Source organism: Hippocampus zosterae, chromosome 3 (genome assembly GCF_025434085.1).
Source record: "Hippocampus zosterae strain Florida chromosome 3, ASM2543408v3, whole genome shotgun sequence".
Lineage (NCBI taxonomy): Eukaryota > Metazoa > Chordata > Actinopteri > Syngnathiformes > Syngnathidae > Hippocampus > Hippocampus zosterae.
In genome coordinates, this window is record NC_067453.1 from 10,917,476 (window position 1) to 10,943,723 (window position 26,248).

Genomic DNA, 26,248 nt, shown 5'->3' on the forward strand with positions numbered 1-26,248 from the left:
AGGGTTTGAATCTCGGCTCTGCCCATCCTGTGCAGAGTTCGCATGTTAACATTATCTTGCGTAAAAGTCGTTTTTAGACATGTATGACATTACTCAACTTCAGCACATGTTCTTTACTTGTATTCTTTAACTTACTATGCATTCTCACAATACCAGTGTGAGCATGAAACATCCATCCATCTGATGCGCTTATCCTCACAAGGGTCGCGGGCGGACTGGAGCCTATCTCAAATGTCTTCGGGCAGTAAGAGCCCACAATCATTTGCACTCACAATCACACCTACAGAAAATGTAAGATTGTCCAATCAACGACACTGCATATTTTTGACATGTGACCTCAGCTGGAACCAACGCTGCACAATCTGCATTGTGAAGCGGACATGCTAACCAGTCGACCACTGTGACGCTGGTTGATTAATATAAACGATATACAGTCAAATGAAAAGTGATTATAATTATTAAAATAAGCTTGACATATTTTACAATTGGCGGCCCGGTAGTCCAGTGGTTAGCACGTCGGCTTCACAGTGCAGAGGTGCCGGGTTTGATTCTAGCTCCGGCCTCCCTGTGTGGAGTTTGCATGTTCTCCCCGGGCCTGCGTGGGTTTTCTCCGGGTGCTCCGGTTTCCTCCCACATTCCAAAAACATGCGTGGCAGGCTGATTGAACACTCTAAATTTTCTCTAGGTGTGAGTGTGAGTGGTTGTTTGTTTCTGTGTGCCCTGCGATTGGCTGGCAACCGATTCAGGGTGTCCCCCGCCTACTGCCCGAAGACAGTTGGGATAGGCTCCAGCACCCCCCGCGACCCTAGTGAGGATCAAGCGGAAGATGAATGAATGAATGAATATTTTACAATTATATTTTTATTAATTAATTTATATGAATTAATAATTAACAGTAACATAATGATTCATTACCTTAATTGGAACTAATAACTAAATAGGAATAGATTATTTTATTGGTAAATTTATTCTTTTTTCTAACTCATCGACAAATTACCTGCTGTCCACTTTAAAAAATCGAAAGTGCCCTTGAGCATCAATTTTCCCAACCCCTAATCAGGTGTATATGATATGATTATGCTGACCCAGTGAACGTGTGTGATGATCTTTTACAGAAAAAAATCAACTAAACTGTGTCAATCTATCATGTATCAGTTTTGTTTCGAATCAACAAAGTGGTATTGGTTGCCATGGGGACGAGAGCCGCTTGTGTCGCCTGCGAACAGGAAGAGGCAGGGTCATCTTTCTATTTGTTTGTTTCCGTTAACCACCGCTCTTTAAACAATGGACATACCAGACACTATTCGAAGACGTTTGGAGGATTTTTCTCGTAATGTCTTTGTGGACCAGAGTCAGTCTCCCACGAAAGAGCGCCACACGTCGTCAACACACGGTAACGTCAAAATGCAGCTAGCATAGCAGCGAGCTAGCATGACTAACGATTGGAATGTTGTTTCTTTGGAGCAAACCTGTCGTTCCATATAGCTTTACTTATAGCCAACAACTACACGACTCACCTCTGTGTTTATTTTTTCCCCCAGACAGGCGCGTTCTGGCCAGTTTGCCTCTCCAGATGTCTCTGTTCTTTAACATGTGGTTCTTCCCCCTGTGGTGGATCAGTGCGATTGTCATGCTGCACCTCAAAGTACGAAAGAACATGTGGACGGCTTGCGTTAACATAATGTCTCCGAAGAAAAGCGCAGTTAGCAATTGATCATCTCTTTTGGAGTGCACAAAGTCTAAAAAAAATCAAGAAATACCAAATTAAGAAGTCGGCGGGTGCAATGAGAATGTGTTATTTTACATTTCTGCACTCTTAGTAAAAGTGTAATTTGTCTGTGTTCATGTGGGCAGTGGCTATTAGATTTTAATGAACTTTAGGTCAGTCCATAGTGTTGCGTTGAACACATTGAACTTTTACAACACGTTTTAAACATTATTGTAAACATAGGGGTATAAAAATAATCGTAAAAGATATGTGCTTGTGGGAGGGTGGGGGTCATTTGACATCGAATGCCAAAGGGAGGCTGTATATCCGTTCAGTAATCCAAAACAAGCATTGCTGGTTACTCATGGTGTAATGCAAGGTTCCTCAATTAGTTCTCACTGAGGTCCAAATTGTGTCAAAGTTGTCAAGTCACAGGCCAAACTGTCTGAGACTTTTTTCGTTTTTTTCGTTAGACCGGCAAATCTTGTTTAATGTGCAGATGTTCTTGTTGCTGCTTATTAGAAGTAGTGTTATTGTTAGTAGTGGAATTTGTTGTCACAGCAGATCTCGTCTAGTAGTTTATAGCCTGTGTTGAGGGACAAAAAAGCTAACATTTGCACTGTTGAAAGAAAATAAGTCCAATATCAATTTACTTTTCAATGCCCCTTTTAAGTACTTTGATCAACAGAGTATGAACAGTTTGATCAATAAAACAGAAAGACAGGAAGTGGTGCAGACCAGGAAGCAAGGGTATACTCAGATAAAGATAACTGATACATTTTCTACACAAAACTTGTCATACTCCAATATCAGGAACACTGATGATAGTTAAACAGTAAACAGTTTACTCCACAGTAAAAACAAACTAACAGAAAATGAAGCCTTAAACATAAAAACATCAGAACCACGTACACACTCATACAGCCCTCCCAGCACACACACACACACACACACACACACACACTGTTGAATTTGCCTGTTTTTTTTTGTTTTTGTTTTGTTTTTTATAACCAATCAGTTTATTCCCCACTCTTTACCTTCACAGAGACATCATCATTTTTCCGCACACATATTCGTTCAGTTTACATTGTCCACCAAAGATTGATTTACAAGGGAGGATGACACAAGAGATTCTCCGGGTATTCCCACCTTCTCCTAGATTCATGGATACAAAATTGTACATGACTGTGAGTGTGAAGTTGTTTGTCTACATGGGCCCCGGATGGTTATTATTAGCGATGTAGTTTGTAGTGGAGGCATCCTGCTGTGAGTTCCCCCTCATGCATTTGAAAAATTAAGACAGTCTTTGAGTCTGACGCAGCACAATACTGTGCTTGATTTGGATGAAGTATCTAAAAGTAAAAGAATTGTATCGAAAAAATTCTGTAACTATCTATAATTGTTTGTTAACCACATTTCTTTTTTCCCCACTAGTATTCTGCTTTGCCTGACTACTATAAGTTCATCCTTATGACCATCCTCATCCTGATGACTGTGATTGAGGCCATCAGACTTTATCTTGGCTATGTGGGGAATCTGCGCGAAAAGGTAGCACACCCAAAAAAAGAATTGCATTTTGTGGATCTGTCCAATACAATCAGAAAAATGGACATTTACTTCAATGAGAAAAAGGTACTTAAACAAATTTGATACTATTTTCTGTTTGCGGAAGGTGGCAGAGTTGGCTGGATTTTGGCTGCTGAGCATTTTGCTGCAGTTGCCACAAATCCTCTTTCAGCTTTGCAACGAAGCCATTCTTGTACAGCCCCTGGAGAGAGCCATTCACATCGTTTTGGCACTTTTCATCCTCACGCAGGTATGCTGCTTCATTTAATCATGGGACACCAGTACAGTACTTGGGTCAGCTCTATTGTTGTAAATGCGTGATTTGCATTGAAGTTACATGAGTAAACTACTTTTCTGTCTTGAAACTCCCAGGCTGTTGCGGGTTTTGTGGCTCTCCGGGACTTGGTCAGACACACAGAAAGTCAATTCCATCTACGCCAGTTTGATTGAAACATTTTTTCAACCACTTCACACACATCAGAACATATCAAAACACCTCAAACGTCTCCAAGACTCTGTCAACACGATGTCACGTCTTGATTTTGTAAAATGTAAATAATGGATTTATCAAGAGAAAGCATATTTATTTTTGTATTTTGTCAGGATATTACACACTTTTGTAATATGGTTTGTAAATAAAAAATATGCAACTTCTGTATTATTTGTATACTGTTTGATATAGTGATCAGTGAATGTTATCTTCGCCCGTATTATCTCAATATTACACAATTTTTTTGGTATAATGTCAGTTGTAGACATTTAAGTCAAATTGTCAAGTTATGTTGGTATAGGTTACAACACAGCATATAAAATCACATCAGCATCGGTGCAATCCTGTTAACTAGAAACTTTCAAATGTTCCTTCATGTCCATTCAAAGATGTTCCACTGACTGGCCAGAATGTCTGTAATCCCAACATCGTAGTATAAAGTACCGCAGGTCGGGATGGTCTTGTGGCAACTGGCCTCTCTGGAGTAGTGCCTTTAGTGACCTAGTCTTCCTGAGTTAGGGGTCTGATATCCTCAGACATGACACTCACCTATGGTGCCACTCTGCGGAGGTGGACGGCTTCCCGACAGGGGGTAAAACAATCTTTGGTCTTTTGTCTTCTAAAGTTGAATTGCTGAGTCTGGGGAAAATGAAAAAAGATGCAAATGTTTTCTTAACCATGCAAGCTTGTAACACGGTGGCATTACAACATCCAAAGGCAGATACACGAACAACCAATAAAAAGAAACACTTGCCTCCGTTCTCACACAATCCATCACCCTAGCATCAGACTATGTAAAATGTCGGCATATCTTGTAAAACTCCAGCTCAGTGAGCATCTAAATCAATTAAAGACGTACTGTGCCATAATAGGTGTTCTGGCAGACCGAGAGAGTTATGTATTTCACGGCAACTGCGCGACGGACAGTTTGGTAGACTTAACTTGGACCAGGTAAAAGCACGTCTAAGTTGTGGCCTATGTCGTGCCATGCAATTTTGGCGGATTTAGTTGAGGCGCAGACAGGCAGATTCCGTGTTCCGATGAGATGTATAGCAGATGTCATTTTAAGTCAAGTCAAATGTATTTATAGAGCACTTTCAAACAGCCATCGCTGCATACAAAGTGCTATACATGGAGCAATTTACCAAATACAATAAACAGTAAAACAAATCAGTAATAAAGACGGTAGAAAGCACCAAACAGTAAAACCAAGAACAAATCTTAGTCATGCTGAGTCGAATGCCAAAGAATACAAGTTTTGAGGAGGGCTTTGAAGATGGGCAGCGAGGAGACTTGCCGAATGTTCAGTGGGAGGTCATTCCAGAGAGGGGGACCAGCAACAGAAAAGGCTCGATCCCCTCTGAGCCTCAGTTTAGTTCTTGGTACTTCTAACAAAGACTGGTCCACAGACCTGAGGCGCCGGGCAGGTGTGTAGGGGCGGATGAGCTCAGAGAGGTAAGGTGGCGCGAGATTATATAGAGATTTGAAAACAAAGAGGAGGATCTTGAAAATAACTCTAAAATGAATGGGGAGCCAATGAAGGGATGCCAGAGTAGGAGTTATATGCTCCCTCTTACGAGTACCAGTCAAGAGGCGAGCAGCGGCATTCTGGACCAGCTGAAGGCGCTTAATGGAGGACTGTCTGACTCCAAAGTAAAGGGCATTGCAGTAATCGAGCCGGGATGTGACAAAGGCATGAATTACTGTCTCAAAATGTTCATGTGAGAGGAGAGGTTTTATTTTGGCCATCTGTCTAAGGTGAAAGAAGCTGGATTTAACAACGGCACCAATTTGCCGATCAAGTTTGAAATCACTGTCCAGTTTAAGGCCCAAGTTTGAGACTGTTGACTTAAGCAAAGGATACAGGGGGCCAAACAGTATCACCTCTGTCTTCTAGTTTAGTATTATTCAATTAATGGTACGTGTAATGGGCTGTGAGTTCAGGTCAGTGATTGCCATTTCATCAAGTGTCTTTTGGCCAAGCAAAATACAATGAAAAAGAGAAGCTTGGTCAATAATTGAAAATTTAAAAAAAAAAAAAAAGATGACACCAAGAATGACAGGAAGCTAATACAGCAATTCACAACGATTAAAAGAATGTTTTACCTATGTCCTTGCAAGTCTGGATACCTTAGTACAGGCACTAAAAAACGAGGGTGGGAAATAGGCTTCCTCTGACAGATTTCTGAGATGAGATTTCGACGGTTAATCTCTCGAAACGGTAGATGTTTCAGCAATCCAACTAAACAAAATACAAGAAAACAATGATCAAACCTGTACCAGGTGGAACCACAATATTTAGCAGTATATTGTTATTAAGCACAATATCTAGCAGTTGCCTTAATTACACATCGTGGTTCCACTTATATAATCCTTGGTTTGCACCGCTACAAACGTCAACCACAATTCCAATGCACCTGTCAATTATCCAAACCGCTTATTGTCACAATATACTCAGGCATTTTGGAGACTATCCCAGCGGACTCTGGGCAGCAGGCGGGGCACATGCTGAATTGGTTGACAGCCAAATGCAGGGCAAAAATTGCAATCATATTTCTAAACTACGGTAATACTCCTGTGACAGTCATTCAAAACTAAACATGATTACCCTTGTAAAGGCATTGGTTTTGGAACATCACTTGTATTGGATCCCGTTAAACTGTACTGAACATTACCTAATAAAATTCTACATCCAATTCAGGTCAATTTTGTTGATATTAAAGACCAACCTTCTGCAAAGGCCCCTTCCTCTCTCTCATCTTGCCATTTGGTGTTGGGTATGTCTGCAAGTACAGAGGACAGATCCTGGTGGACATAGTAACGGTTTGGCGTCATTGAAGAATTTCGGTCTCTGAAATGATCATTATCATCCCTGGCGCTTGACGGCAGGTGCCTTGTGGGAACAATGTCAAACATGGGACGACGGAGCCTGAAAGAAAAGGTGTCATTTGTGACACTGATTGAACTGACTGTCACAGTAATTGACGGTGCAAGTTTTACCTGTCAGATGTTGCGTTGACGGGTAACAGACCTAAAAGAGTGACAAGTTTAAAAATGTGGAACTTTTGCATGTGTAAAACAAACCATGAAGGATGCACCACTCACGAGACACGCATTGCTGCTGCTGATGACGATGAGGATGCTGCTGTGGTTGCTGCTGCTGATGATGGTGGTTACGGTGCTGCTCCTGAGGATGATGATGATGGTGATGATAATGCTGTTGCTGCTGATGGTAATGTTGCTGCTGCTGAAAGTTATGTTGCTGTAGATGATGATGATGACGAATCTGCTGCAGTTGTTGCTGGACCGGGTACAAGAACCTTGGAGGACGTCGAAGGAGAGCACTCAAGTGCAGCAGCTTTGATGAGTATCTCCACTGTGCTAGGTCTCTGTCTTGGTCTGCTTTAAGCAAATGTCAAGACACACAAACACACAATTATGACATAAAACATTCCAATACCTGAGATTGGCTGGGAACCAGCTCAGGATGTATCCCGCCCAATGCCCGAAGACGGCTGGGATAGACTCCAGCATGCCCGTGAGCCTCGTGACGATTAACGGATTAGAAAATGTATGGTTGGACATTCCAATGCAGATTTATGGCTTACATTCCTTTTGTCTATTTCTGAGTCTATGCACTGCAATGGTGGTGCCCAATTTGTGCTCATTACATACAAGCTATGTTCAAAACACACCTATTTGAGGTGAAATGGCTGCAAAAGGGTTGATGTTTGAAGATGCTCTTTTCTTGCGACGTGCCTCTGCTTCTGCTCGCCTTTCTTCTTGGCAATTAGCCTACAACAGCACAGTGGAACACTTTGATTCAACTTTCATCAAAAATACATTCAAAATAACCCAATGTTTACACTTATCAGATGCTACTACAGTGGTAGCTTGACTTATGAGCGCAACCGATGGGTTTTTAAAGTTTCACGTCCTCGCTTCATGGATTTATTTCACTCTGTGTTTGCAACTCACAAGTGGGAGAGAACGCCAAGGCCAAAACATCCACGCAGCTTCTCAGCTCTCACTCACAATTTGAGATGCAAGTAAAGTGAGTAGCCAGCTCAGTCAAAAAGGTATGTACTGTTTTTTTCTTCATCTATATAGTCAAAATATCAACCATAACTTAGTATTTAACAAAATTCTGTGCAAACCTTTTTTGCACAGAATTATAGTTATTTGCATTACCTTTAAGAGACATGGCTAAAAAGTAAATAGTAGGACAGGTACAGGGTGGGATCTATACATTTTTATTGTTAATCTGGTTCAAGGTGGACTTTGCAGAGCTTTACATGAACTGCCTTGAATAGGAAGCATCTTCAGCAAGGTGAAATAAAGGGGGTACGGGGCCATGTATAGCTATGGTTTTATTTAAGATGAGTCAAAACTGAAGTTGAGACATAGAATCTAAATTTAAAGCGAATTGATTTACCGTTAAGATGTTGGTAAATTGTATTCGACACTAGTGATGAACTACATTACCTTGAGAGGTTCAAAGCCTTGCCAAAGTGTCACGTGACTGATCCCCAGATAACCAGTATCTGCTGCAGGAATCACACTTTTCCGGTCTTTAACCTTGACAAGCAAAGGGTTGGTATGATTCAATATCAAGAAAAGTAATGGGATTTCCATTCAATACCATATATCGTACTTTATATTATATTGTGGAGATGTGCTAATTAGCAAGAAGGAAAGACGTGTCTCTTTTACTTTCACACAAAACTTGACTGTTGACACTGCGAGTGTCAAGGTACAGTACTCTCTTTCAACCCTTTTATGTCACTCATCCATTTGAACCCAGATTCATGTCAACTCCCTCCCCTCCCTGAAAGTTACGGGTTCCTGGTCAATATCTCTCTCTTATGCGTCATCATACAAGATGCTTAAACTGGAGGTTTTTCAGGTGGCTCTCGACATCTGCCATGGCCACCAAGATGTAGTCCAAGTTGACAACGACGAGAGCAGCACCAAGTCCATAATGTGCCAAAACATCAGTGCTGCCCTCTTGAGGCCAAAAGGGATCCGCAGGAATCCGAAAGGCCGAGGGGTGTGATCACTATCTTGGGCATACTAGAACAAAGCATGTGGGTGTGCTTTTCAAGACAACATGGTACCTGTACACCAGTTCCACCTTGGGAAAGATGGTTGGCCCCTGCCAGGTCTGTGGAGAAGTCCTGTATGTGTGGCATGGAATGTCAGCCGTGCTATTGCTGAGGTGACGGAAATCGCCAACCTTGGTCACCATGTGCAAGGGGGAGGCTCGTGGGCTGTTTGAGCATCAGATGATGACCAGGGGTTCCGTGGTGGTGAACTCCTCCTTGCCGACCATAACCTTAGCTGAGTCAAGGCGATTAGAGGCGGCCTGCAGTCGTGATGTGGTGTGCTACACTGTGCTTAGCCTCAGCTATCGGGAATGTGGGCTTGATGAGGTCAGGAAATTTGGCAAGCAGGCGATGATATGGATCACTGGTAGTAAGCGTGTTTGACAGGCAGAGCGCACCAGCCTCTCCAAGCATGTGTATGTAGCATCAATAAAGCAGCAGTTCATAACATCCACAAGCAAATCAGAGGCACAGATAGTCAAACAGTGGCGTAGATACAAAGGCCCAGCTGATGTGGTGTCTACAAAAACACTTCCATCTACTCTGTCACTTAGGTACGTATGGGCGTATGGGCGTATGGGTCCATCCGGGGACAGTGTCTGCCCGTAATGGTGTCTGCTGGCTGTGCTGTGCGTGGGATCTTATCAGATGACGTCAGCCGGCATCCATAGCTGGCAATGAGCACTGGACCTGGCATTTCCCTGACCCCATGAAACTGCAGGGTTTGCGACACTGCTTGGTATTGGCTTCAAACGTGGCTTTGTAGGAACACAACCCGTTGTCACATTAACAGCGGGCCGTCACTGCATCTGCAATGTCTATAGTGTCCTATAGGGGAAAAAGGTGCAAGCAAGGCAAGTAAAGCTTGCATCATTTTAGGTGGTTTACAATCGTTGAGGCCGTTGAGGGACTGCAGTCAGTTCGCCTTCTCTGATTTAGACAGACCAAAGACCCTCAAAAGGAACCATTTGAATGCATCATCCTTGTCAACATCTGGCGGAGGCTCCAGCAGAGCCGTTGCTCTGGCTATTGAGGCCACAAACGCTGCCACCACATGTCAGTATCTCCTACCATCCTGTGTTACTCTTCTCAGCTGAGATTGATCTTCGCTGTGCTAAAACCACAGCGAGAGGTTGTATTGCTAAAAGTCGGGCAACTTGACTACTGGGGCATAGATGACATATGTCATTATTGATCACATTACTGCCAGCAATTGTGGAGATGCAGTGAATGACGAGACAAGGAGATGAAGGCTAGTCATGTCTCTGTTACTCTCCACACAAAACTGACTGATACACAGGAAGCTGCAAGGTACTCTCTTTCAACGCTCTCAAGTCTGTCTCCCTTTGATCCCAGAAACATGTCAACTCCTTCCCCTCCTGTAAAGGTGCACGTTCCAGGTGAATGTCTCTCCACTCTCTCCACAATATATTCCTTATGTCATACCTGCCATTTTCTCCTGTGTCTTCTAAGTGGCCTGTCTTGGATGCTCTCTTTTTGTTCACTATCAATCGCATGCGGAAAATCAGGCTCCTGCAAAGGTCCAAGCATCCAAATGTTTGACATTTACCAATTATTGCACAATAGATAAACAAATGTAGTGCTGTCTTACAATATGGCGAGTGATGCTTTGCAGAACTTCAGGTTGCATCCTACTTTTCAGCCTGTCTCTTTCTTTGCGTGTCATTTTCTTCTTATTCTTCACTGGAGATTGCTTTAGAGGAGATGAACAGTAGATAAACACACCATATATATATTTTTATACTACATGTAAATCTGATTAGAATCTGACAAAAAGTGCTTTTGTAGAAACATTTCTCAATGGGAGAAGATCGTCATCATATGTACCTCTGCATGCACAGTTTGCGGCTGTGTGAGCAAATGCAATGGAAGCCCATCAGAATCAGAACTATCAGAACCACTGGTGCTGCAAAAGCAGAAAAGAAACCTTCACTTTCAAGACTAATTTAATCACACATGACAATCACAGTATGCAGTCTCCAATTATTGTTAGGAGTGATTACCATCCATCAGGTTCCCCTAACCCTATACGACGTGACTCGGAATATTCAACATACCGGTATACGGATATAATGTACTCACATACAGTAAATATATACGATAAAGTGTAACATTTAGCTTTGTTTGACTTTTTGACGGATGGATCATTTTTGCAACCAAAAATTAAAACCTTTTTGTGTGTGCACATTTGCACTTAATGACCCCCATTTGTGGGTGTATCTTATTTTATTTAGTATGCAAAGAAATTCTTGGGAAATTTAAGATTTTCACACAAATATTTTGGAGTGCATTCATTTATGTTACATATGCTTTGTATGTTGATAGATCGCAACAAAATATAATATTGTATTACCCAGATTCCAAATCAAAGACAGAAAAGTTGGTGTCCAATTCTTTGCCCAGTTCTCGGACTTCATCTCTCAACAGATTTGTCAGTTCTTTTAGACAATAGGTCACCTGGAGCGGCATATTTAAACCATTGAATCAGATGCATGTGGTCCGGGTCAATTTAGTCTTGATAAGACGTTCACCGTTTTCTTACCTTCGCCGGATCTGGATCAAAATAGTCAAGTAAGGTGTCACAAAAGTAAAACCCCAAGGACTTAAGGTCTTGAATGGTGAAATGTGTTCCCTTCCGATCACCTGATGAAAAGTCATACTTGAAACACATCATAAAAGCACACACATAAAGCAACACGTTCAGAAGGTGTACACCAACCCAGTGTGGAACCTCCAAAAGTGGCCTCCATGGTGTAACTGTTTTTGATACCAAGTCTCCACATGGCGACTCGCCCGGTTCCCTCTTTGCTTTTCTGCACCTGGAATTTACAGCTCTGGAAGGAGAACTGTGGGAAAAGAGGGTGCGGGTATTTGTGATTGGAATTATGAGCATGTACAGACCAAGGGAATAGCATTTCTGTGACAAATAATACCTTGTTTCTGATATTCTTGCTCAACATTAGAGGGAAAACTCTCTCCTGAAGCTTTGGAAAATCATCATCTTGGTTATTACAACCGTACATAAAGACGTTGTTTTTACGGTTGTGGCCATGGAAGTCACAGTAGAGAACTACGTCTGTCTGCTTCAACAGTCTGAGGAATAAAGACATGAACATTAACCTCTGAGTTTATCTTGATGGCTTTTCACTCAAAGTAAAATTGATAGAAAAATAGAAAGATAGCATGCGATTTGTGAATTAGACCTAGTTTATGGAGCGAAAAGTGTTATATGACAACACAATAGACAACAGTAGATCAACAAATGTATCCTTCTTCTGCCATTAATCTGTCATTAGAGCCATTTTATGTTTTGAGAAAGTCCCCACCTGACTGAGAGTCCCAATATCAATGCAGACTAACACATTGCAACTGGGTAGATTACAGACAAAAACAACATGCTCTGTTATTTACACTGTCTCTGAAATCAATTGTATAACTTGTAACCAATATTAAGGGAGCTGGAACCTCTCTCGGGTGACTTGGGGCAAAAGTCTGATTACAACTGGTACTATTTGCCAGCCAGGTAAGCACACGGCACGTAAAACAGACAACGATTCACACTTGCACATGTACACTGATGCTGAGTGGGGTCTAAATCCATGCTGCCTGCACGGAAGTCAGGCGAGTGAGCCACTGCACCATCAGTGAGTTTTTAAGAGTGACCATAGAAAAAAATAAAATAAAAATACTAAAAGACACCCAATAAAAAAATGCTCACTTTTCAACCATATTCCGGGTGTGCCACACACATGGAAAGGAATCCCTGAGCGTTGTCTTGTAATTCCTGTTGAGGTCCCTGCCTGCCAGAGAGCAGCGGTAATTGCCAACTACCACACCGTCTGGGTTCAGCATTGGCACCACCTGAAGCATACGATGGAGGAAAAAGTCTTTTCAAAGGCATGGCATGAAGCACTGATATAAACTGTTGGACTCCTGGTGAAGTCATAAAAAATACATCAGCAAATAGGATTAAGAGCACCAACTGCTCAGTCTAGTGGTTCATGTCACCAACTTTTAGAAACATTTACAACCAGATGTTAGCTTTTGAACTTTCCCACCTTAAAAACAAAAGTGTCTCGCAGAAGTTGTGCATCATCTGAGTTCCCCAGCAGGAAGTCCAGGAAGCCCTCCATCAACCAGGATGCATTGGTTTCTCCTGGGTGTACTCTGGCCGTGACCACCACAGCTTTCTTGGCTTTGCCCTCTTCTTCATTTTCGCCAGCCCGCGATGTTACCGTTAGCACATAGACCGCGTTTCCAGCTAGACTGTGACACAGGACGCGTACTTTGCAGTATGACACCACTGCTGGGTTGGATGAAATGTGCCTGAGATAGCTCTGTAGGTGTGAATAGGTATAGGGATAGCAGTGGGCAAGGTAGCAGGTGTCGGATTCATACGGAAACTGGAGAGTCCATGTGAGGGAGTACAGGGTCCTTGGCTCATTGGTATCCTTTGCATTCTGAATTGGGACAAACATGAAGCTCTATGAGACATCCCATTAGTGTTGAGCCCAGCTAACCTTTGATGCATACATCTATATCAATATGGCTTCAGGGAAAAACGGACCACCTCAATGGCAGTTATGGAGTTTGTGGAAGCAATAGCCACTAATATAGACAACAAAGAATTTACTGTTGGGGTTTTCCTAGATCTAAAAAAAGCTTTTGACACAATAGATCACAGCATATTATTGAAAAAACTAGAAAGATATGGCATTAGAGGTGTAGCTTATAAATGGATAAAAGGTTATTTAGAAAACAGATATCAGTACGTGCAACTCAACAATAAAAAAACGAATCAACTGAAAATCACTCACGGAGTTCCTCAGGGGTCAGTGCTTGGTCCAAAACTATTCATCTTATATATAAATGATATCTGCAAGGTCTCAAAACTATTTAAAGGTGTCCTATTTGCTGATGATACAACTTTCTACTGTTCTGGAATAAATCTGAAACAGCTCCTGATAACCGTAGAAAACGAATTAAACAAATTAAAAAACTGGTTCGACAGAAATAAATTGTCACTTAACCTGAAAAAATCGAAGTTAATTGTTTTTGGCACAAGACCAATCAAACACCAAGCTAAAATTATGGTAAACTCAATTGAAATAGAAAGAGCGTATGAAACCAAGTTTCTCGGATTAGTAATAGACTCAAAACTATGTTGGAAACCACATATCGATAACGTAAAAAGAAAAATAGCCAAGACCGTAGGGATCCTCTACAAAACCAAGGAAGTGCTAAATAGAGATCTTTGTACACATTATACACTTCATTATTATTACCATATATGACCTACTGTGTGGAAATATGGGGAAATGCCTGCAAAACACTCCCTATTCTCAAACCACAAAAAAAAGCAATTCGAATTATTAATAGATCAAAATATACGGAACCCACAAATCCACTATTTATCAAATATAATACGATGAAATTTTATGACCTGGTTGACTTTAAAATCGCCCAATTAATGTACAAAGCACACAATAACCTGCTCTGCCAAAACATTCAGAAGTTTTTCGAAATTCGAGTAAGCAATTATGAATTAAGAGGTACCAACTTATTCAAAAAACTCAAAACAAGAACAAACATCAAGCAAAGAAGTGTATCTAGCAAAGGTGTTAATCTGTGGAATAATCTCGAAACGGACCTAAAAATGAGTAAATCGCTTGCTGAGTTCAAAAACAAATTCAAAACAATAGTACAAACAACCTACACCAATCAGAGTTAAAATGATAAATTCTAAACATTAAATATAATGATAAATCAGAACTAAGTTGAAAAATAGAGAAAGGTATTGAAATATCCATTATGAATACAAGAGAAAATTGACACAAGAGTGCCAGGGTGAGGATGTATATAATCCCGATACAAACCAAAACTTAATGGAGACTTCTTACTTTTTCTTTTCTGATTGATATAAAAATGATTTAGTAGATATAAACACATAACGGGGTAGGACTAGATAAGTTTTTTACTTCATCCTACTCCCTTGAACATAATAACTGGGTTGAATGAAGACTGATTTCTTTCTTTTTACTTTTTTTATCTACCTTATTTTCTGTCAAATTATTACTGTATATGTTTTATGTTCAATAAACAAAAAATATATAATAGACCACATAGCCTGAATAATATTGCGGGTGAGCCGTAGTGTGTGTGTGTGTGTGTATGACTGTGTGTGTATACAGGTGTATAGAGTCATCTCTCACTTATCGCGGTTAATGGGGACCCGAACCCCTCCCCCCACACCCCGTGAAAGAGGAAAATCTGTATACAGTAATCCCTCGTTTATCGCGGTTAATGGGCACCAAAACCACCCGCGATAAACGAAAATCCACTAAGTAGCGTCCAATTAACATAAACAGGTTAAAAAATAATAATAATAATCTAAGTCCGCAAACGGTCCGCGAGAAGCTGCAAAACAACAGCGAGTCACATAGTCATGTCAACTGTATTTATAGAGCACTTTCAAACAGCCATCGCTGCATACAAAGTGCTGTACATGGAGCAGTTTAACATGCACAATAAACAGTAAGACAAATCGGTAATAAAGGCGGTAGAAAGCACCAAACAGTAAAACCAATAACAAATCTAAGTCATGCTGAGTCGAATGCCAAAGAATACAAGTGAGTTTTGAGGAGGGCTTTGAAGATGGGCAGCGAGGAGGCTTGCCGAATGTTCAGTGGGTGGTCATTCCAGAGAGAGGGACCAGCAACAGAAAAGGCTCGATCCCCTCTGAGCCTCAGTGTAGTTCTTGGTACTTCTAACAAAGACTGGTCCACAGACCTGAGGCGCCAGGCAGGTGTGTAGGGGCGGATGAGCTCAGAGAGGTAAGGTGGCACGAGATTATTCAGAGATTTGAAAACAAAGAGTAGGATCTTGAAAATAATTCTAAAATGAATGGGGAGCCAGTGAAGGGATGCCAGAGTAGGGGTTATATGCTCCCTCTTACGAGTACCAGTCAAGAGGCGAGCAGCGGCATTCTGGACCAGCTGAAGGCGCTTAATGGAGGACTGTCTGACTCCAAAGTAAAGGGCATTGCAGTAATCGAGCCGGGATGTGACAAAGGCATGTATTACTGTCTCAAAGTGTTCATGTGAGAGGAGAGGTTTTATTTTGGCCAGCTGTCTAATGTGAAAGAAGCTGGATTTAACAACGGCACCAATTTGCCGATCAAGTTTGAAATCACTGTCCAGTTTAAGGCCCAAGTTTGAGACCGTTGATTTCAAATAAGCAGACAGGGGGCCCAAGTCTACAGAATGGAATGTACATAGAGCAACATATACAGTACTGTACTCTACTGTAACTGTATCTGTAAAAATAATAATAATATATTTTATATATTTAATATATTTAATAATATATAATATATATTTTTTTTAATGTTTGAAAAAATCCGTGATGCACTGAACCCGCGATAAACGAACCGCGAAGTAGCGAGGGATCACTGTATATAACATTTATAAGGCCAAATTTAATGGTATACATGCATGTAGAAGTAAATGTTTGTCGTAATAAACATCACTGAATGCTATATCCTATCATAATCAGTATATATCTGTATAGGATGTATAAATTAGGTTAGGTTAGTGTATAAATAACAAAATACAGTAAACATATACATGTAGTACTGTATATGTTGCTCTATGTGACTCGCTGTTGTTTTGCTGACTTTCGCTGTCTCTCGCAGACGTTTTGCAGCATTTTCTTTTTTTTTTTTTTTTTTTTTTTATGAATATTTTTGAGGCGGCCCGGTAGTCCAGTGGTTAGCACGTCGGCTTCACAGTGCAGAGGTACCGGGTTCGATTCCAGCTCCGGCCTCCCTGTGTGGAGTTTGCATGTTCTGCCCGGGCCTGCGTGGGTTTTCTCCGGGTGCTCCAGTTTCCTCCCACATTCCAAAAAACATGCGTGGCAGGCTGATTGAACACTCTAAATTGTCCCTAGATGTGAGTGTGAGTGCGAATGGTTGTTCGTTTCTGTGTGCCCTGCGATTGGCTGGCAACTGATTCGGGGTGTCCCCCGCCTACTGCCCGAAGACAGCTGGGATAGGTTCCAGCACCCCCCGCGACCCTAGTGAGGATCAAGCGGTTCGGAAGATGAATGAATGTATGAATGAATATTTTTGAAAAATCCGTGATGCACTGAAACCGCAATAAGTGAACCGCATAGTAGCGAGGGATCACTGCAGTTTTAAAATGTTGACTGGAACATTAAAAGGGCAATGCATCCTTATTAATATAGTTCATTCATTCATTCATTCATCTTCCTAACCGCTTGATCCTCACTAGGGTCGCGGGGGGTGCTGGAGCCTATCCCAGCTGTCTCCGGGCAGTAGGCGGGGGACACCCTGAATCGGTTGCCAGCCAATCGCAGGGCACACAGAGACGAACAAGCATTCGCACTCACACTCACACCTAGGGACAATTTAGAGTGTTCAATCAGCCTGCCACGCATATTTTTGGAATGTGGGAGGAAACCGGAGCACCCGGAGAAAACCCACGCAGGCCCGGGGAGAACATGCAAACTCCACACAGGGAGGCCGGAGCTGGAATCGAACCCGGTACCTCTGCACTGTGAAGCCGACGTGCTAACCACTGGACTACCGGGGCTATAGTGCTTTCTTATATTCTTTTAAGCTTTGGCACACTCCTCAAAACCTTGTTGATACTGTAGTGCGGGAATGGGCAACTTAAACGCTGGAGAGAGCCAAAAACTTTCATCAGTGCTACTGACGAGGACACTAGGACCATGCAGAGCTGGGCGATATGACAATATGTTTCAGGACAACGACAGAAATAAGTTGACATAGAATGTGTCTATCGTTATTTGTCATCAGCATCAAAATGCCTGTTAGAAGATTGATTTTATGGCCCGTGGGCCGCTAGTTGCCCATCCCTGCTGTAGTTTACCGTCCACTTGTTTGCCACTCTATTCGGATGCCAAACTGCATTCCACTTCATGTGCCATGTAGGATACAATCTAGATCTTGATTCCAACACATCTGCTATTACACTGTGTATAATTAGTTTTAACATCTCTTCTGCTATCAGTTTTCCCAAAGGTAAAATATCACATTTTGCCGTAGCTCAAAACCAGTGTAACGATATGAGGATGATCATAAATGTGATCATTACTGAACTTAACTCAACGTACCTGACTGCGGTAGTATGTGATGTTGGAGCCAATACGTTTCCAACCAACAGCACTCTCCTTAGCAGCTCTCTCGGAGTAGAACAAAGGCTTCATGCCCTGGGAGTAAAGGCTGCGGCGCTTCATCATGTTGACTATAGTAAGGCGATAGTTCACCCCAGCCTTCATGTTCCTGACTCTGAAGTAAAACCACTGCGTATGCTTGCTGGTGTATAAATCTGTGCGCAGGGTGAGTTCATAATCATAGGGACCCCTGAGCAAGAGACGACACATTGATTGGGTAACCACAAAGTAAAAATGCTGACCGGAGACTCACACTTGCACAGCTTTCTGAAGGTTTCCACTCTCAAATCGGGATTCAAACTCAAGTGAGAAGTCTGTCTGGTTGACGTCATTAGAAGATGAGGTGCTGTTCACAGAAACACGGGATCCTCCAACACGAGAGCATGTGAAGTAGGGACATTTATCGGCTTCAAAAGAATGAGAAACAAAAGACATCAGAATCAGATTTTCAAAAATATCCTTATCAAACTAATCTTTTATTGTCGGTATTTAAAGCGACTCCGACAGATTAGCTGCCACCTTCGTTTTACTTCAGTTAGATGTAGAACTATGACAGCAATCTAATCTTTCATGCATGCTTAACTCATTCACTCCCAGAGACGTTTTTAAACGTCTTTTCACACTTGGTCTAGAATTGGCTGGTACTGAATGTATTTAATGTTAGTATGCCCCTTTTTTTTGTTATATTTTATTCCCTCATTGAACTCTTATTTTTACTCTGCGTCATAACTATATTTGATTGAGTTTCTATTGCATTTCCGCCAGGTATCAATAAAGTATTCTGATAAACCACTTGTTTTTGTCCAAATTAATAATTAACATAGCAGAATGAAACCCCACATTCATTTCATATGTTTCTGGTCTGCATTAACACACACCAGACACTTCATTGGGCACATCTGCCCAATTAACAACAATGCAGGTGCATCAAAACACGCTTTACAATATTTTAGTCATTTTGACTGAGGTATTATATGAACAATGTTTGATGTTGAGATTTATTAAATACCAAGATCTCCTTTTAGTATTTTATTGGGCTTATTTATCTCCATACATTGTGCTTACGATTGATGAAAATAGATGTGATGATTAATTAATATCTCAAAACATGTTAAAAGCACGGCGGCCCGGTAGTCCAGTGGTTAGCACGTCGGCTTCACAGTGCAGAGGTACCGGGTTCGATTCCAGCTCCGGCCTCCCTGTGTGGAGTTTGCATGTTCTCCCCGGGCCTGCGTGGGTTTTCTCCGGGTGCTCCGGTTTCCTCCCACATTCCAAAAACATGCTTGGCAAGCTGATTGGACACTCTAAATTGTCCCTAGGTGTGAGTGTGAGTGTGAGTGCGAATGGTTGTTCGTTTCTGTGTGCCCTGCGATTGGCTGGCAACTGATTCAGGGTGTCCCCCGCCTACTGCCCGAAGACAGCTGGGATAGGCTCCAGCACCCCCCGCGACCCTAGTGAGGATCAAGCGGCTCGGAAAATGAATGAATGAATGAATGAATGTTAAAAGCATTATGTCCTTGATGAAGATGTACTTAATAATAACAATAATAATAACGTACATTTTTAAACCTGACAACTACTTCTTGGGTACTGATTGATGGCTATCAGTTTGACATTTTTGAAATAACAAATTAGCTCAAATTATGTTACTATTAAATAATGATTCTCATGTAAGTGACTGATCATGTTAATGTTTTTCAACAATAATTAGGAAACAGATAAATATCAATATGCAATACTTTATTTTTATACTGTAAATCTCTGCCAGTGTTTATATTCCATCCATCCATCCATCATCTACCGCTTATCCGGGGCCGGGTCGCGGGGGCAACAGCTTTAGCAGGGAAGCCCAGACTTCCCTCTCCCTAGCTACTTCTTCCAGCTCTCCCCGGGGGATCCCGAGTCTTTCCCAGGCCAGCTGGGTGACATAGTCTCTCCAGCGTGTTTTTTTCCTCTGGGTCTTCTCCCGGTGGGACATGACCGGAACACCTCACCGGGGAGGCGCTCAGGAGGCATCCGAATCAGATGCCCAAGCCACCTCATCTGGCTCCTCTCGATGTGGAGGAGAAGCGGCTCGACTCTGAGCCCCTCCCGGATGACTGAGCTTCTCACCTTATCTCTAAGGGAGAGCCCGGACACCCTGCGGAGAAAACTCATTTCAGCCGCTTGTATCCGGGATCTCGTTCTTTCGGTCACGACCCATAGCTCGTGACCATAGGTGAGGGTTGGGACGTAGATCGACCGGTAAATTGAGAGCTTCGCCTTTTGGCTCAGCTCCTTCTTCACCACGACAGACCGATACAACGTCCGCATCACAGCAGACGCTGCACCGATCCGCCTGTCGATCTCCCGCTCCCTCCTACCCCCACTCGTGAACAAGACCCCAAGATACTTGAACTCCTCCACTTGGGGTAAGATCTCCTCCCCGACCCGGAGTGGGCACTCCACCCTTTTCCGACTGAGGACCATGGTTTCAGATTTGGAGGTGCTGATTTTCATCCCAACCGCTTCACACTCGGCTGCGAAACGCTCCAGTGAGAGTTGGAGAGCCCCGTTTGAAGGAGCCAACAGCACCACATCATCTGCAAAAAGCAGGGATGAAATACTGAGGCCCCCAAAACGGACCCCCTCAACGCTTCGGCTGCGCCTAGAAATTCTGTCCATAAAGGTTATGAACAGAATCGGCGACAAAGGGCAGCCTTGGCGGAGTCCTACCTCCACTGGAAACGATTCCGACTTACTGCCGGCAATGCGAACCAAACTCTGACATCGGTGGTATAGTGACCGAACAGCCCGTATCAGGGGGTTCGGTACCCCATACCCACGAAGCACCCCCCACAGAACTCCCCGAGGGACACGGTCAAACGCCTTCTCCAAGTCCACAAAACACATGTAGACTGGTTGGGCGAATTCCCACATACCCTCAAGGACCCTGCTAAGGGTGTAGAGCTGGTCCACTGTTCCACGGCCGGGACGAAAACCACACTGCTCCTCCTCAATCTGAGGCTCGACTTCCTGACGGACCCTCCTCTCCAGCACCCCTGAATAGACCTTACCAGGGAGGCTGAGGAGTGTGATCCCTCTGTAGTTGGAACACACCCTCCGGTCCCCCTTTTTAAAAAGAGGGACTACCACCCCGGTCTGCCAATCCAGAGGCACTCTCCCTGTTGTCCACGCGATGTTGCAGAGGCGTGTCAACCAGGACAGCCCCACAACATCCAGAGCCTTGAGGAACTCCGGGCGGATCTCATCCACCCCTGGGGCCTTGCCACCGAGGAGCTTTTTAACAACATCGGTGACTTCAACCACAGAGATAGGAGAGCCCACCTCAGAGTCCCCGGGCTCTGCTTCCTCCAAGGAAGGCGTGTTGGTGGAGTTGAGGAGGTCTTCGAAGTACTCTGCCCACCGGTTCACAACGTCCCGAGTCGAAGTCAGCAGCGCCCCATCCCCACTGTACACAGTGTTAGTGGTGCACTGCTTCCCCCTCCTGAGACGTCGGATGGTGGACCAGAATTTCCTCGAAGCCGTCCGGAAGTCGGCTTCCATGGCCTCACCGAACTCTTCCCACGCTCGGGTTTTTGCCTCGGCGACCACCGAAGCCGCGGCCCGCTTGGCCAATCGATACCTGTCAGCTGCCTCTGGGGTGCCACAGGCCATAAAGGCTTGATAGGACTCCTTCTTCAGCTTGACGGCATCCCTTACTGCTGGTGTCCACCAGCGAGTACGGGGGTTGCCGCCACGACAGGCACCAACCACCTTACGGCCACAACTCAGATTGGCCGCCTCAACAATAGAGGCACGGAACACGGTCCACTCGGGCTCAATGTCCCCCGCCTCCCCCGGAACATGGGAAAAGCTCTGTCGGAGGTGGGAGTTGAAACTCCTTCTGACAGGGGATTCCGCCAGACGCTCCCAACAAACCCTCACTATACGTTTGGGTCTGCCAGGACGGACCGGCATCTTCCCCCACCATCGGAGCCTACTCACCACCAGGTGGTGATCAGTTGACAGCTCCGCCCCTCTCTTCACCCGAGTGTCCAGAACATGCGGCCGCAAATCCGATGATACAACTACAAAGTCGATCATCGAACTGCGGCCTAGGGTATCCTGGTGCCAAGTGCACATATGGACACCCTTATGTTTGAACAAGGTGTTCGTTATGGACAATCCGTGACGAGCACAGAAGTCCAATAACAAAACACCACTCGGGTTCAGATCGGGGGGGCCGTTCCTCCCAATCACGCCCCTCCAGGTCTCACTGTCATTGCCCACGTGAGCATTGAAGTCCCCCAGCAGAACAAGGGAGTCCCCAGCAGGAGTACTCTCCAGCACACCCTCCAGGGACTCCAAAAAGGGTGGGTATGCTGAGCTGCTGTTTGGTGCATATGCACAAACAACAGTCAGGACCCGTCCCCCCACCCGCAGGCGGAGGGAGGCAACCCTCTCGTCTACCGGTGTGAACCCCAATGTACAGGCACTGAGCCGGGGGGCAATGAGTATGCCCACACCTGCTCTGCGCCTCTCACCGTGAGCAACTCCAGAGTGGAAGAGAGTCCAACCCCTCTCGAGAGAACTGGTACCAGAACCCAGGCTGTGTGTGGAAGCAAGTCCGACTATATCCAGTCGGAAATTCTCTGCCTCACACACCAGCTCGGGCTCCTTCCCTGCCAGAGAGGTGACATTCCATGTCCCAAGAGCTAGCTTCTGCAGCCAAGGATCGGACCGCCAGGGTCCCCGCCTTTGGCTGCCGCCCAGCTCACATTGCACCCGTTTATATTATCAAATGATAATGTCTACAACATTCCTAGAAAAATCATTAATGTCCCATCACTAGTAAACAACTTTTAGAACAGACTTGTGGGCTATTCATGCGGCACTTGGCGGCTACCTGGTGCCCACGAGCACCACGTGTTGGTGACCCCTGCTGAACAATAATGTTGACTTATAAATTTACCCTCGTCAATGCAATAGACAACTTGTCTGCTCTCCTCCCCAGGCGGAAAGGGTGTCTTCTCATGGCCACTTGCATGGTAGAAAGGTTCAGGCTTTGGAGGCTCCCACTCTATGATACAGAAAGGCAGTGCATGTGAATATTAAAGTGTCGATCATCAGATTTCTGACGGACTTTTCGGGGTATTAAATCATAAATGTCACAATAAGAATTGTCGCATTACCTATGTGATGAATTGCGTTACTGATGACCTCACACTCTACTGGCCAACGTGGGCAGGAGATAGATGGGAACTGAACCAGGTCCAGTGGTGCTCGAAGACTGAAAACTGGGCGTCCACCATCAAACTCTACGCGCAGCTGCCTGGTTCGCAGTGTCTGACGAATCGATACTGAGGAAACACAGAAATCATTTCCCCCCCCCAAGCTCTGATTCTTGTTCCTTTCATGTTTAAGTAAAGCATGGGGATATGCATTTCTCATTCAGGCTGTCCATTACCTTAGCTTCACAAAACAAGTTTGCTCATTTGACCGCAGATTAAGCTGAATGGGGCTGGATATATCAGGGACAAAGGAGCACATTTATTTAATAAATAATGGTCAAGCATTGAGCTTGAGGGCCACCTTAGAAATGTTTAAACCGGTCAAGGGAACTCTGAAAACCATCAAAATAAATCTCTACATCAGGGACAGTAAACACACAGGAAAAACAGCTTACACTGCTTCTTCTCAGCTACATCCTCCTTTTCGTCCTCTTTGTTGGAGTCATTGGTGTCAGATTTGTCTAACTGGTAGGTGGTCCACCAATTTCTGATCACAGGGCAGGCCATGACTGATGTTTTCACTGCCTAAATGGCAAAAAGAAAAGAATGCTTTTGAGTACCAGGTGTTATAAACTGCTCGAGAGGCATTTACTTAATATGTTTATAATTGTGGCATTCGTTTGCGGTGGTGCAGAACTATACTGCAGACCTGCATCACATTAGTGAGGTTTTGTTGTAATATTTAAGTTCATGAGAAAAGGCTAAAACATTATACATATAAAATATTGAAGATACATAGAATTGCAACAAAAATGTTTCACGCTGGGCAGCACGGTGTTCAACTGGTTAGCACATCTGCCTCACAGTGTAGAGGTGCAAGGTTTGATTCCGATGCTGTCCTTCTGTGTGGAGTTTGCATGTTTTCCCCGTGCCTGTGCGAGTTTTCTCCAGTTACTGCGGTCTCCTCCCACATTCCAAAAACATTCAGTGTAACTTGATTGAACACTCTAAATTGTCTCCATAGGTGTGATTGTGAGCGCAAATAATTGTGGGTGCTTACTGCCCGAAAACAGCTGGGATAGGCTCCACTACGCCCGCGACCCTTGCGAGGATAAGCGCATCAGAAGGATGGATATTGCATGCTCACACAGGTATTGTGAGAATGCATATCTAGTGACATGTCTTAAAATGACTTTTTACGCAAGATAATGTTAAGCTCGTGTTCACAGAAAGCAGTTAAGCGCCAACTGTGGCACTGCTGCACTTACTAAACTCTGTGGCAGATCTCATCCCCATGATGTTCACTTCCCCTTGGTGGCATATTTGTGTAAGTGAGGATGAATATATGTTGTGATTTCTTTCTTCAGCTTTTAGCCTGGTAACAGCATATCTTTGTTGTCCTCTTTCTCTTTCGTTCCTATGTCTCTGAGTGGAGAACATTCAGATTAATAGATATAAAATACTTACACTGTTGACAAAATAGTCACATTAACAGTAATTTTAAAATTAAAGAACAGAAAATAATAGCTGTAGTTTTTTTTTACAATATTCATTGTGACTGACAGAGGGAATGATGTAGCAATGATGTCACACTATTTATATTTTGTACATATAAATATTTCAAAGCAATTACTTAAGTGACCAATCAGATTGGGCTGATGTCATTCACTGTGCTGCTTGAATTGAAGACGTTCATTTCCCCTGCATCATACGAGCAGAACTCGACACCACTGCCAACTACAACCACAATCATAACCATATTATTGAATTATTTCCTCTCCTAAACGTTTATCAGAAGTGCACGCAATTATATAATCTAGAATCAGAATAGTTCATCTAGCTCTACTATTACCACTGTGCAAGTGTACCCAAAACCGCGGCAGGTGATTGTAGGAAAACGGCCAACAAACTCACACGTAAAGTGACGGTAGGATCCCTTTCAGGCATCTTCGACATTCTGACTGTAAATTTAGATACAGTATATAGAATCATTCTAAATGAATATGTAACACAAATATGAGCAAAAGAAGCAGCCGATGATCACTCGTTGGTTTTACCATTCGAAAATAAAGATTTTAGAGAGATAAATGTGCTTTGTTGCCCGTTAGTTGCGGCTGCCAATTTAGTACAGTATTTCATCACATATTTGACTCATGACGACTTACCTCGTTTAACGGTACTTTTCGGTCCCAGCGCCTCAAGAGAAATCCCCCCCCCCCCCCCAATCATCGAGCAACAAGAGGTTACCAAGCAACCAACCGATGGGCCAAACAAGCTCTGTGACACTGCCACCTCTTTCTGTTGGGGAACCTACTAATTCGACAAAAGCGCTTGGATCCCATTCATAGGAGTTTTAAGTTAAATTAACAATTGTGCATGCGACTGTAGTATTCTAAATGGTGGGTAAATGATTCAATTAATCTTACTCTACGAGACACTTTATTTTTTGTATTTATATGATTTTTTAATTTTATTTATATATATATATATATATATATATATATATATATATATATATATATATATATATATATATATATGTGTGTGTGTGTGTGTGTGTGTGTGTGTGTTCAATGCACGACATGTTTGCACTGTGGTTGAGAAAGTAATTTCATCTGTGCTGTATGCTACACATAGAGCATATTTGACAATAAAAGCTGACTTGACCTAAAAAGACACGCTGCACTCAATTTTCGCAAGCTAAAATGGCCGTCACGGAACCTGCGTACACACTCCCGGTTCTATCAAATATAAACTTAATTTAAACATATGTACAGTATACAGGTACTGGTCATCACTTTTCTAGGAAACCAAAAATGTCTTATATTTGGTTAGTAAATTTTAGATTAGATACGACGGATTGTCATTGGGGCTACGTTGTACACTCAGGGACCATGTTGGTGACTCCTGATTTACATTAGGGTTTTGT

General features: G+C 43.2%; 2 protein-coding genes across 3 annotated transcripts; one reads left to right on the plus strand and one right to left on the minus strand.

The window, feature by feature from the left end:
* The first annotated feature begins 1,180 nt into the window (after positions 1-1,180).
* Positions 1,181-4,415, plus strand: tmem17 (transmembrane protein 17). The gene is made up of 5 exons (XM_052060141.1): positions 1,181-1,393; positions 1,542-1,645; positions 3,143-3,256; positions 3,381-3,524; positions 3,647-4,415. Exons 1-5 carry the CDS (start codon positions 1,285-1,287, stop codon positions 3,722-3,724), a joined length of 549 nt encoding a protein of 182 aa, XP_051916101.1. The 5' UTR covers positions 1,181-1,284; the 3' UTR covers positions 3,725-4,415.
* agbl2 (AGBL carboxypeptidase 2) lies at positions 4,264-25,799 on the minus strand. Of its 2 annotated transcripts, XM_052060037.1 has the most exons (24): positions 25,485-25,799; positions 25,234-25,280; positions 24,588-24,744; positions 23,775-23,904; positions 23,281-23,448; positions 23,061-23,168; positions 18,360-18,513; positions 18,047-18,296; positions 12,949-13,350; positions 12,609-12,751; positions 11,824-11,983; positions 11,610-11,736; positions 11,433-11,533; positions 11,244-11,347; positions 10,718-10,796; positions 10,482-10,583; positions 10,316-10,402; positions 8,250-8,342; positions 7,460-7,559; positions 6,870-7,163; positions 6,765-6,795; positions 6,494-6,693; positions 5,871-6,006; positions 4,264-4,403 (listed from the first exon to the last, which is right to left on the minus strand). In XM_052060037.1, the coding sequence occupies exons 4-24, from the start codon at positions 23,884-23,886 to the stop codon at positions 4,310-4,312; spliced, it is 3,045 nt and encodes a 1,014-aa protein (XP_051915997.1). In that variant the 5' UTR covers positions 23,887-23,904; positions 24,588-24,744; positions 25,234-25,280; positions 25,485-25,799; the 3' UTR covers positions 4,264-4,309. The 2 variants fall into 2 exon arrangements, with proteins under 2 accessions (XP_051915997.1, XP_051915996.1); XM_052060036.1 differs by lacking the exon at positions 24,588-24,744.
* Positions 25,800-26,248: the final 449 nt, after the last annotated feature.